Source organism: Oryctolagus cuniculus, chromosome 7 (genome assembly GCF_964237555.1).
Source record: "Oryctolagus cuniculus chromosome 7, mOryCun1.1, whole genome shotgun sequence".
Taxonomy (NCBI): domain Eukaryota; kingdom Metazoa; phylum Chordata; class Mammalia; order Lagomorpha; family Leporidae; genus Oryctolagus; species Oryctolagus cuniculus.
Window position 1 is genome coordinate 121942891 of NC_091438.1, and position 12531 is coordinate 121955421.

Genomic DNA, 12531 nt, shown 5'->3' on the forward strand with positions numbered 1-12531 from the left:
GCCCACCCCCCAACCCCTGGTTGCCCATGTGGGCGCAGGGCCCAAGCACCTGGGCCATCCTTCACTGCCCTCCTGGGCCACAGCAGAGAGCTGGACTGGAAGAGGAGCAACTGAGACAGAATCTGGCGCCCCAACCGGGACTAGAACTCCGGGGTACCGGTGCCGCAGGCGGAGGATTAGCCAATCAAGTCGCGGCGCCGGCTTTTAATAGTTCGATATACAAAGTTGGACTCAAGTTTTCCCATTTGAAAGATGTCTCAACTCTAAAAAAATTGATGTTACCACTGCAGCAAACAAAGGTTTTTATTTCTGATAACTACCAATTTAAAATGCTCAATCTTAATGTACCTAGGAAGGCAGTGAAAGATGGCCCAAGTGCTTGGGCACCTGCCACTCACATGGGAGATCCGAGGGAGTTCCTGGATCCTGGCTTTGGCCTGGTCCAGACCTGGCTATTACGGCCTTTTGAAGAGTAAGCCAGCAGATAGAACATTCTTTCTCTCTGTCCCTTTGCCTTTCAAATAAAAATAAATAAATAAATAATGTATGTTTAAAAAAATGCTCTTCTTGGAGCAGAGATTCTCACCTTCCTCAGCTTCCACGTCTCCCACAGGCGTGCTGTTAAGGCTAAGGATGCAGGCATCAGGGGCCTGGGGTTGGGTGTGGCTGTATGTACGCAGGTTTTAACAATGAGAGCATAGAGACTGCATATGAGACTGTGTTTTGGGGAAACTGTTAGAGAAAAGGTACATTTCTTAAATGCTGTTTGTTCGATTATGAAAGTGTATTGAGCTGGTTTGAAGCTGGATGTCTGTGTGTTGACTAACCACGAGCGTCGCAGAATCCGATTCCCGCCCCAGCCAGGGGGAGGCGGTACTCTCAGACCTTCTGCTGAAATCCAAACTGGAATAACCTGTTGCGGGTCTCCAACTCCCGCAGTTACAGGTTGGCATCTGCACTGATCCCCGCCCGCTTCGTCGCGCGCCCGGCGCTTGACAGGAGGGCAGTCACGTGACAGCCGCAAAGCGGTGCTTTGCGACCTCGATGACAGGCAAAATGTGCGACAGCCCTGGTGCTAGCCAACCAGGGGCGGAGGCGGCGGCCAGGGAGGAAGCGGAGGAGGCGGAGGCGGCCGTGGCGTCCGCCCGCCTGCTCGTTCTCTCGGTTTCCCCGCCCCCGCCGGTCTCGCCGCGGTTGAAAGGAGCCGGGTGCGCGCTGTCGCAACCAGCTTACATCCTGGCCGGCGACAGTAAGACCAGTCTCGCATCCAGACCAACCTCCCTGTCGGGGCGGCTGCGGCACAGGCTGTGCGGGGCGCGGGCGGGCGGCCGGGGCGCCTGAAGGTTACCGAGTGCATGAGTACCTAGCGCCTCCCGAGCTGCCCCGCCCGCCGGCCCGCCGGCCCTCCCGCCGGCTCGCCCGCCAGCCCCTCGGCGCCCGGCGGCGGCGGCGGCGGCGGCGACGGCCGCAGGAGGCGCCGTCTTCCTCCCAGGTGCGCGCCTCGTTCCAGGAGCGGCGGAACTCGGCGGCCGCCATGGCGTCCAACATGGACCGGGAGATGATCCTGGCGGATTTTCAGGTGAAGTATCTTCCGTGTGTTCTCCTTCCACCTCCAGCCTCGTGGGTTCCTGCTGCCAGAAGGGAGGCCTCTTCCGAGCGTTTGTTTGAACGCTGCGGTGTTGTGGCTCGGCTTTTATACGCCTGTGGCTTGGGGTGTGTGTGTGTGTGTGTGTGTGTGTGTGTGTGTGTGTGTGTGTGTGTGTGTGTGTGTGTGTGTGTGTGTGTGTGTGTGTGTGTGTGTGTGTGTGTGTGTGTGTGTGTGTGTGTTGTGAGCCGTAGGGAAGCATATAATTCTTAGGCTGTGTTGTGGTGAAATTTGTTCAGTACAGGTTGAATGGGATTTTTGAGGTGAGGGGAGTGTTACGATTTTTGGGTAACTGGATGTGTGGAGTGTTTTCTGCATTATATGGGGAAGGTGTAGACTTTGGGGCTATTAAGTGTGGAGCCATTAAATATGGGGTGTTTTCAGTTCGTTGTTCCGTGAGGAGAGTATGGAGTGTGTGTGTGGGTAATGTGTGTGGAGCGTGTGGTGTTATGGGCGTGGTGTATTGTATTAAATGAGTAAAAGAATAGAATGATGGGGAGTGGTGAGGGTAGGCAGGGCATTGTACTCTTCAAAGAGGAATAAACATTTGAGACTTGCATGCCTTATTGGAATCTTTGGTGGGTAATAAGAAGTTAAGGAAGAGGCAGATAGACTGTATATTCCAGAGTGTGTCTGCTGTGAATTCGCAAGCTTAATAAACTACCGGTTAAGATTTGCGGATTCCCCTCTACACACTTGAGTTGCTTGCTTGGTGTAGTTTCTTAAGGAACTTAAAGGATAAGTAAAGGTTATTGATTTGCTGAACCCAGCTACAGTGACACTGGCATCCAAGTATTTTAGGGAGGCCCTTTGAAAATAGAGCTGTATTCGTCATAAGACTCAGAGTTAGAACTAATACCCTATGAACCCTACTTTTGCATTTTGGTGTTTGGCCAAGAAGATATTTTGGTGAGATATTTTAAACCATTTTGGCATTAACTTAGAAGCTACTGTCAAGTACAGGCAGTCTCTTAATTCTTTAACACTGTCTTTGCACGAGGTCTGTGGTCTAACACTAGCAGAGTGGGTTTTCCTTACTGAGATTTTTGCTGCCATACACCTTTACCCCCTTTTAAAAGTCCTTTACTTTTTACATTTTAATGTTCTGATGACTATTTTCAGAGTTTGCTCCTTTGGTTATCCAGTGGTATCTCATATATTAGGAATATGCACATATGTACATATTGGTTGTACTGTAACTTCCAAACTCAGGAGGATTCTTAAAATAAAACTTGGTCACAAAATTAGGTGTTTTGTAGGTTTAGGATTGTCCTGAGGTTTTTGTCTTCCTAAATCGTTTCGTTTTTGTTTTTCGTTCTCCAGTTCAGTCTTTTTGTTGTGAAATAGGACTGTATTTTTTTCTGTTCTAAAATTGTTGTGTTCTGATGGAGAAGGCTTTGGACAACAAGAAAAAGAATATTTTATCTCAGTGAAAGGTTTAAGGTAATTGTAACTTTGTTTTGGTGTCACCAAATTTTTTTACCTTCAATAACTTGTAGCTGCTTTCTCTCATAGTATTTGGCACAATTATTATGCTTACTGTTAACCCTGTATTAGCCACAGGACAGTAAATTTAGGATTCTTGTACTTACTGGCAAAGTAAAGTTTTCTGAAAAAAACAACAGGGATTTTGGTTTGGAAATGAAAATGATTATTTTTTTTAAAGAATTTTTACTTATTTATTTGAAAGGCAGAGAGAGAGAAAAAGGTAACTTCCATATGCTGGTTCACTTCCCCAAACGCCCCCATTAGCCAGGGCTGGACCAGGCCGCAGCCGGGAACCAGGAGTTCAGTAAGAGTTTCCCATGTGTATGGCAGGGACCCAAATACTTTAGCTATTACCTGTTGTCTCCCAAGGAACAGGAAGCTGGATTGAAAGCAGAGCCAGGACTTGTACCCAGGTACTCTGATAGGAAGCAGGGCATCCCAAATAATGTCTAAACCAATCACCTGCCTCGCAAACTGATTATTTTGATCATAACAAATCCTAGTAAGTTTTTCTTTTCAGATCAGTGACACTGCTGGGTACAGTTGTTCATATGTGGAAAAATAGCTAATGTCATGCAGTGAACAGTTTGCCACATATTGAGGTTAATTTTATATTGTCAAATAGGTAAGAAAATATTATTGGTGGATTAAAATTTATATATTTATTTTATGTTTATTTATATATAAATAAATTTATAAATATACTCTATAAATATATAATTTATAAATATATATTTATATACTTATATTTATATATTTATTTTATAAATGAATAAAATTTATTTATAAAACTATAAACATGGGGCCCACATGGGGCCGGTGCCATGGTGTAGTGGGTAGGGCCCCTGTCTGCAGAGCTGGTATCCCATATGGGTGCAGGTTTGAATCTTGGCTGCTCCTCTTCTGACCCAGCTCTCTGCTCTGGCCTGGGAGAGCAGTGGAGGATGGCCCAGGTCCTTTGGCACCTGCACCCATGTGGGAGATCCGGAGGAGGCTCCTAGCTCCTGGCTCTGGATTGGTACAGTTCTGGCCATTGCTGCCATCTGGGGAGTGGACCAGCAGATGGCAGATCTCTCTCTATTTCTGCCTCTGCCTCTCTCTAACTCTGCCTTTCGAATAAATAAATAAATCTTTAAAAATACACATGTTAAGCACATTAACCTTTTGTGTATTCTAGTATCTATAATTCTGGGGCTGGCATTGTGGTGCAAGGGGTAAAGCCTATGACACTGTCATCCCATTTGGCCACTGGTTTCTGTCCCAGCTGCTCCACTTCTGTTGCAGCTCCCTGCTCATGTGCCTGGGAAAACATCAGAAGATGGCTGAGTGCTTAGGCCCCTGCCACTTACATGGGAGACCCTGATGGAGTTCTTGGCTCCTGGCCTTGTCCTGGCCCAGCCCTGGCTGTTCTGGCCATTTGGGGAGTGAACCTAGTACATGAAAGATCTTTTTCAGTTTCTCTCTCTCTCTCTCTCTCTCTCTCTCTCTCTCTCTCTCTCTCTAACTCTGCCTTTCAAATAAATAAAGTAAGTCTTAAGGAAAAAAAGAGCCTGTAATTCTCTTATTAATGATGATACCATATCAGTTTACTCTTCCTAGTCTTAGTTTACAGTGGATTATTCTCCCTGTTTCTTATATTTTTTATAGGATTAACTTTTTAAAGTTTTATTTAAGTTATGCAAGTTTTATTTATTTTATATATACAGATTTAGGAACAAAGTGGGACTTTCCCTCCTTCCTGCCTCCCCTTCCCCAGCTTCTCACTCTCAATTTTTATAGTGATTTGTTATCAGTTTACTTAGTGATCATATAGTTAACCCTACTGTAAGTAAAGGAGTTCAGCAAATAATATGTAGAGAAAACAAACCTAAATAAAACAAAACTAAAGATTGTTTCTCAAGGGAAGAAACAAGTGATATAAACAATCATCCATTCTCAAAATGTCCATTTCCCTCTAATACATTACTAGAGGATTAACTTTTAAAAGTAAGCATTTGTCCAGTTATAAAAAAGCCAGCTACTTTATTTAGAAATTACAATTCAAAATTTGGCATATGGATATTGAATGACATTGGCTTCTTCTATAACAGGACAAATAAATTTCCCCACCCATAAGTGAAATTAGTAAAATTATATTCTATGTAATATAATTATCAATTATAGCTTGAGAGATCAGTGCTGTGTTAGTAGTTTGATTTGATTAAAAATAAGTGTCAGATTTTTATCATTGCTGGATAATTGGTTGCAGTAAATGTAATGTCTAAATATGAAAAAGAATTTGTGAAGGATTTTTTTTTGACAATTTCAGCTGATGAGAAAAAGGACTTGTGGGAGCTGGCCTTGTGGCATAGTGATTAAAGCACTGCCTGCAATGCTGATATCTCATATGGGTGCCGGTTTGTGTCCCGGCTACTCCGCTTTTGATGTAGCTCCCTGCTAATAGTCTGGGAAAAGTGGTGGAAAATGACTCAAGCCCCTGTGGGAAACCTGGATGAAGCTCCTGGCTTTGACCTAGCCTACCCCTGGCTGTTGTCATCTGGGGAGTGAACCAGCAGATGGAAGATTTTTTTCTCTCTGTCTCTCCCTCTCTCTGTAACTCTGACTTCAAATAAATAAATCTTAAAAAGCAATATAGAAGGACTTCTGTTAAAATCATTGGAGAAGTGGTAGTAAGTAGTGGATAGAAGATTGTAGCTCAGACTTAGTGGGATAGGTTGGGAGCATTATAGCTTAGTGAGCTTTTTACAAAACAATTATATTCAAAATTGAACTCTAAAAGAACCCCTTCCCCCTGAAAAAAACCTCTCCCAATTAAGAAAATGAATTGTGGTTAAATACATATAGCAAAATTTTCTATAGTAACCATTTTGATATTTCTTTTCTTTCCTTTTTTGGGAAGATAGAAGAGAAACAAAGATTTTTCTTTCGTCCACTGGCTAGCTTGTTGAATGCCAATTACCATTCCAGAAGCCTGGAACTTAGTCTGGGTCTTCCACATGAGGAGCAGGGACCCAAGTACTTGAGCCATCTTTCTGTCTTGTAGGCTGCACATTAGCAGGAAGCTGGGATCAGAAATGGATTTTGGACTTGAACATAGGCACTGCAAGCAGCATCTTTACCACTGTGCCAAATGCTTGCCCTTAACATTCTTAATTATATAGTCAGTGGCATTAACTGTACATATTGCTGTACAAACATCACCATCACCCATTCTCAAAATGCTGTTCATCTTACAAAACAAACTCATTAAACAGTAACTCCCTGTACCCCACTTCCTCCAGTCCCTGGTAACTACATTCTACTTACTATGTATGAATTTGAGTATTCTAGATACCTCATAAGTGGGATCATACAATATATGTCCTTTTGTGGTTGGTTTATTTCACTTAGTGTAATGTTCCCAGGGTTTAAGTATGTTGTAGCATATATCAAAATTTTATTTCTTTTTAAGGCTAAATAATGTCCTATTGTATTAATATACCACATTTTTATTCATTTTTGAATAAACATTTTTAGGTTGTTTCTACCTTTTGACTGTTGTGAATAAGGCTGCTTTGAACATTGGTGTACAAATACCTATTTGAGTTCCTCCTTTTAGTTCTTTTGGGTATATACCCAGAAGCAAAATTAGTGGATTATATGCTAATTCTTGAGGAATTGTCATATCATTTTTCCATAGTGACTTTGCCATCAAAATTTTGAATGCAGAGAGTTTAAGCATCCTATTTAATCAATTATTTTAAATTTGAACTCAACAACCAAATTTTTGATTTGGAATATTCTATGAAAATTCTGCTTTAAATATACATAGTGTTAACATAAAATATTACTGATAAAGGAATGAGTAGAGTAGAACACCCAGAGTTCTCTCTGGCAAGAGCCAGGAGGGATTGTAATTCCTGTATTAAAAAATAAAGAGAGGAGCTGTTTCTGTAGATAGGCTTGCTATGCAGGCATCTAGAATGGGTACTGGTTCCTGTTCCAGCACAGTGGGCTGTGGTTTGGTTCAGAGTCTCAGTTGCTCTGCTTCTGATCCAGCTCCCTGCTTATGTGACTGGGAAGGTTGCAGAAGATGGCCCAAGTATCTGGGCCCCTGCCACCCACTTGGGAGACCAGTAAGAAGCTCCTGGCTCCTGGCTCCGACCTTGCCAACCCAGGTCTTAGTGGCTATTTGTGGGGTGAGCCAGTGGATGAAATATCTCTTTCTCTGTCTCTCCCTCTGTCTGTAACTCTGCCTTTCAAATAAATAGGTAAAATTTAAAACAAAACAAAACAAAATCCAGAAAACAAAAAACAAGGAGACACTGATGAATCATGTCTATCCCACTCTGCTTAAAGTTTTTGTAACAGGGGCTGTGTCTCAGTGGGTTAACACCCTGGCCTGAAGCGCCGACATCCTATATGGGCGCCGGTTTTGAAACCCTCTGCTATGGTCTGGGAAAGCAGTAGAAAATGGTCCAAGTCCTTGGGCCCTTGCACCCACGTGGGAGACCTGGAAGAAGCTCCTGGCTCCTGGCTTAGGATCGGTACAGCTCTAGCCATTGTGGCCAGTTGAGGAGTGAACCATTGGATGGAAGACCTCTTTCTCTCTCTCTCTCTGTCTCTCGCTCTCTCTTTTTTGGATTGCTTAAATATGTGAAAACAGTTATCTAAACAGTTGCAGTTGCTATCAAATAATGAGTAATATTAGTTACCTTTTACTTTGTGTCCTGATGAACCATAACAATAAAATGAGTTCTCTTTCCTTTAACCTTTTGATAAGTGTTACGCCAATTTGTTTTTCCTCTAAGATAAATTTTTTTTTAAGACTTATTTATTTATTTGAAAGGCAGAGTTACAGAGAGAGAGAGAGGGAGGGAGGGAGGGAGGGAGAAAGAAATGGATCTTCCATCGGCTGGTTCACTCCCCAAATGGCTGCAGTGACTGGATCTGGGTCAGGCCAAACCCAAGAGCCAGGAGCTTCTTCCGTGTCTCCCATGTGGGTGCGGGGGCTCAAGAACTTGGGCCATCCTCTGCTGCTTTTCCAGGTGCATTAGCAGGGGGCTGTATCAGAAGTAGAGCAGCCAGGACTCAAAGTGGTGCCCATATGGGTTGCCAGTGCTACTGGTCATGGCTTAACCCCCTGCACCACAGTGCCAGTCCCCTAAGATAAATTTTTAAAAGATTTATTTTTCTGAAAAGCGGAGTGACAGAGATCTTCCATCTGCTGTTCACTTCCTGAATGCCCACAACAGCTGTGGGGTAGGCCAGGCTGAAGCAGGAGCTACAAACTCCATCTGGGACCCTCGCGAGGGTGGCAGGAACCTGAGTACTTGGGCCATCATCTGCTGCTTTCCAGGTGCATTAGCCAGAAGCTGGATTGGAAGTGTGTAACAGACTCCTCCCATGCACTCTGATATAGGATGCTGGTATCCTAAGAGGTGGCTTAACCTGCTGTACCACAACTCTTGTTCCTCTAAGATAAAATTTTATAACACAGAGTTTTATTTGGGATGTGTCCTTTTAGATTAGTCTCACATGCTGATCTTATATATTTCCTATTTATGTTTTAGATTGCTGATAATATAGAGGCAGGTTATAGCTCTACTCAAGTGAAAGAAAAAAATGAAAAAGTCTCACTGGTAGTGATAATTTATTTCAGACTTTCTCAAAAATAAAACCATATCTGCCTTGTAAAAAAAATATTTTGGAACCTCCTTCCAGTGGTCATAGATTGAGAGTCCCTTTATTTCTTTTCTAAGTTGGCTTTAATTTTGATACTACTTTCAGTTATGTTTCTTGTACCACACAATTGTGCCTTTCTTCTTACTCTTGGTCTTTCCAACTAGTAATACTTTTGCTGCCTATGTTACTTTATAAATTTTCTTCTATTAGACTATCAACATGGGACTTTGAAAGTTTCACTTGCATGTGAGCTCCTCTTTGAAGTGTGGACTCTTTCATGACATTTCTCTATTGCAGTCACTTGCAAGTAGTTTCTGCTCCTTCATAGCCTTTCTCCTTCTAAATGAAGTTGTGGATACTCAATTTTTTTTAAGTTGACACAAAGAGTTATCTTCCACATAAGATGCTGGACTGTGTGGGAAGAAATGTGTTGATCTTAATGGATAGGTATCCGTTGGGATGTTGTGGATTAGGGACGAAACTAGATATTCATGAAGCATTATATTTCATTCCTGGTAGATTAATTTGGGCAGGAGATAGAGTACTATGGCTGTAAGTAGTCTTGTTATTAATCCTTTCTTTCCTTTCTCCTCTCTCCTCTGTCCTCTTTATTTGAAGGACAGATGATGTATTTTAGTGTCTGAATTATAGATTGTTGGGAAAACAAGGTTTTGGCATGCAGAATGTCATTTATTGGTTGGTGGTTATGGACGTGGACTTTGGGTTCAGATCACTTGTATTTATACACAACTCTGCCAGTCACACATGTTGTAATCCTAGGCTAATCATTTCATACCTCTATGCTTCAGTTTCCCCATAAAAAAATGAGTTAAAACATGTAAAATGATTAGAACATGTCCGACATAGAAAGTATTCGGTTAAGTTTTAGCTGTTAACATTTTTGACAGTTTTAACTTTTGTATACATTCAAGGCAAGTTTAGAGATGATCTGTATGGAGCTTGTCAGTTTTCATTTGGTGGAAATTTTAACCCATAAAATGAAGTGACTTATCCAAGTTCACGGGTTGGTTTGAAGCAAAGATTTTATACAGGTACTAGGAAGAATGTTCATTTTCTACCTCATTTGTCAGATCCCTTCAAATTCTTAAGAAAAACAAGACATACCATTCAGAAATTTCTCCAAGTGAGGAAATTTAATGTTAAATTAACAATGCCTGGCATTTAAGTAGGCATTCAGGAAGGAAGGAGAGTGGGGAAGAGAAAGCTGGCAGTATGTCTCATCAGACTTACTATACTACTTAGTGTCTTTCTTCTAGGCTCACAGGTAGACAAAAGTCGTGGAATGAACAGTCTCTAGATTGGGTTGATGCCTTTTGTTTGTTAGACTGGTTTTATGAACCTTGCAGATCAGCTGCCTCTTTTTGTAAATAAAGATTTATTAGAACAAAGCTATATCTACTTGTTTACCTATTCTCTGTGGTTGCTTTCTTGCCACAGTGACAGAGATAATAAGTAGCTGAGACAGCTTTTATTGCTTCCAGGGCCATTAAATTAAAGTTTTTCTTACCTACCCCCAGGAGGGGCAGATAGCATTGCACATAGATAGAGTGACTAGAGCTATATTTGTTTTGTTTTGCTGTGGTTCTCTGAGCAAGTCGTTTATTACCCTATGTGGACTTCAGTTATTCAATCCATAGAATGGAGAACTTCCTAAAGTCCTGTCTACCTGTAAACAGAAGACTGGACTAGATCAGGCCAGATAGTGGCCAAACAATGATCTTTTGGTAGCAGCTCAGGATATTTAGTTGTAATGCAGATAATTGATATAGATGAGGGGTCAGCAACTATAGCTTGGGGGCTAAACTGCCACTTTTTTTTTTTTATAAATAAAGTATTGGAACACAGTCATGCATGTATTTACATGTTGTCTTTGACTAATTTTATGCTCAGTAGTAGCAGAGTTTAGTAGTTAACTACATGTCCTGCAAAGCCCGAAATATTTACCTTGCTCCTTAGAGGAAAGGTTGCTGATCCCAGATCTAGATCAGTGATTTTCATCTGCCTAGTTTGGGCTACTTTATTTTTATGTATCTTGTGCATATTTCTCTTCTTTTGAGTCTTAAGTTTGATTACCAATGATCAGTTTATATGTTTCTTCTCCCTACTGTCAGCTCTTTTGGGAGAACAACTGCTTGGATCTTAACTGTTCCTATATTATCTAGTAAGAGATGCTCATTGAATATTTATTGAAGAAATATTGTTAGTATGGGTTGTTATGGTACAAATAGAGTAGAATTATAAATTTTTATGTGATTTTAAGCTTCAATTGTTGACATGGTTTGGAATAATAAAATGTCATCGAGAGAATAAAAATTTAACTGCTGAATTGAAGATTACAACTTTTTTTTTTTTGATTCATTCTTTTTTTTTTTTTTAATCTTTTATTTAATGAATATAAATTTCCAAAGTACGACTCATGGATTACAATGGCTTCCCCTGCCCCGATACCGTCCCTCCCACCCACAACCCTCCCCTTTCCCACTCCCTCTCCCCTTCCATTCACATCAAGATTCATTTTCGATTATCTTAATATACAGAAGATCAGCTTAGTATACCTTAAGTAAGGATTTCAACAGTTTGCTCCCACACAGAAACATAAAGTGAAAAATAATAGATGATTTTTTTTTAAATGATGATGAAATCAGATCAGACCTATTGTCATGTTTAATCCCAGTGAGAGTCAAGTTGGGAATTGATAATTTCTTTTTTTTTTTCTTTTTTTTTTTTTTTTACAGAAGATCAGTTTAGTGTACATTAAGTAAAGATTTCAATCGTTTGCACCCCCATAGAAACACGAAGTGAAATATACTGTTTGAGTACTCGTTATAGCATTAAGCCTCAATGTACAGCACATTAAGGACAGAGATCCTACATGAGGAGTAAGTGCACAGTGACTCCTGTTGTTGACTTTACCAATTGACACTCCTGTTTATGGCATCAGTAATCTCCCTATGCACCAGTCATGAGTTTCCAAGGCTATGGAAGCCCCTTGAGTTCTCCAACTCTTATCTTGTTTAGACACGGTCATAGTCAAAGTGGAGGTTCTCTCCTCCCTTCAGAGAAAGGCACCTCCCTCTTTGAAGACCTGTTCTTTCCACTGGGATCTCACTCACAGAGATCTTTTTGCCAGAGTGTCTTGGCTTTCCATGCCTGAAATACTCTCATGGGCTTTTCAGCCAGATCCGAGTGCCTTTAGGGCTGATTCTGAGGCCAGAGTGCTATTTAGGACATCCGCCATTCTATGAGTCTGCTGAGTATCTCACTTCCCATGTTGGATCACTCTCCCCTTTATTTATTCTATCGGTTAGTGTTAGCAGGTACTAGACTTGTTTATGTGCTCCCTTTGACTCTTAGTCCTTTCATTATGATCAATTGTGAACTGAAATTGATCACTTGGAATAGTGAGATGGCATTGGTACATGCCACCTTGATGGGATTGAACTGGAATCCCCTGGTATGTTTCCAACTCTACCAATTGGGGCAAGTCAGCCCGAGCATGCCCCAAATTATACATCTCTTCCCTCTCTTATTCCCACTCTTATGTTTAACAGGGATCACATTTCAGTTAATTTTCAACACTTAAGAATAACTGTGTGATAATTACAGAATTAAACCAGTCATATTAAGTAGAACAGACAAAAAAACTACTAAGAGGGATAATGTATTAAGTTGTCCATTAGCAGTCAGGGCTATGCTGATCAAGTCACCATTTC

At 41.4% G+C, this 12531-nt stretch overlaps 1 protein-coding gene across 1 annotated transcript in view; it reads left to right on the forward strand.

The window, feature by feature from the left end:
* The first annotated feature begins 1200 nt into the window (after positions 1-1200).
* The window catches only part of FAF1 (Fas associated factor 1), a 473941-nt gene continuing 462610 nt past the window's right edge, over positions 1201-12531 (forward strand). Inside the window, exon 1 of the mRNA XM_051857780.2 lies at positions 1201-1579. Within this exon, the coding sequence (XP_051713740.1) occupies positions 1535-1579 (45 nt within the window). The 5' untranslated portion in view covers positions 1201-1534. The remainder of the gene's footprint in view (positions 1580-12531) is intronic.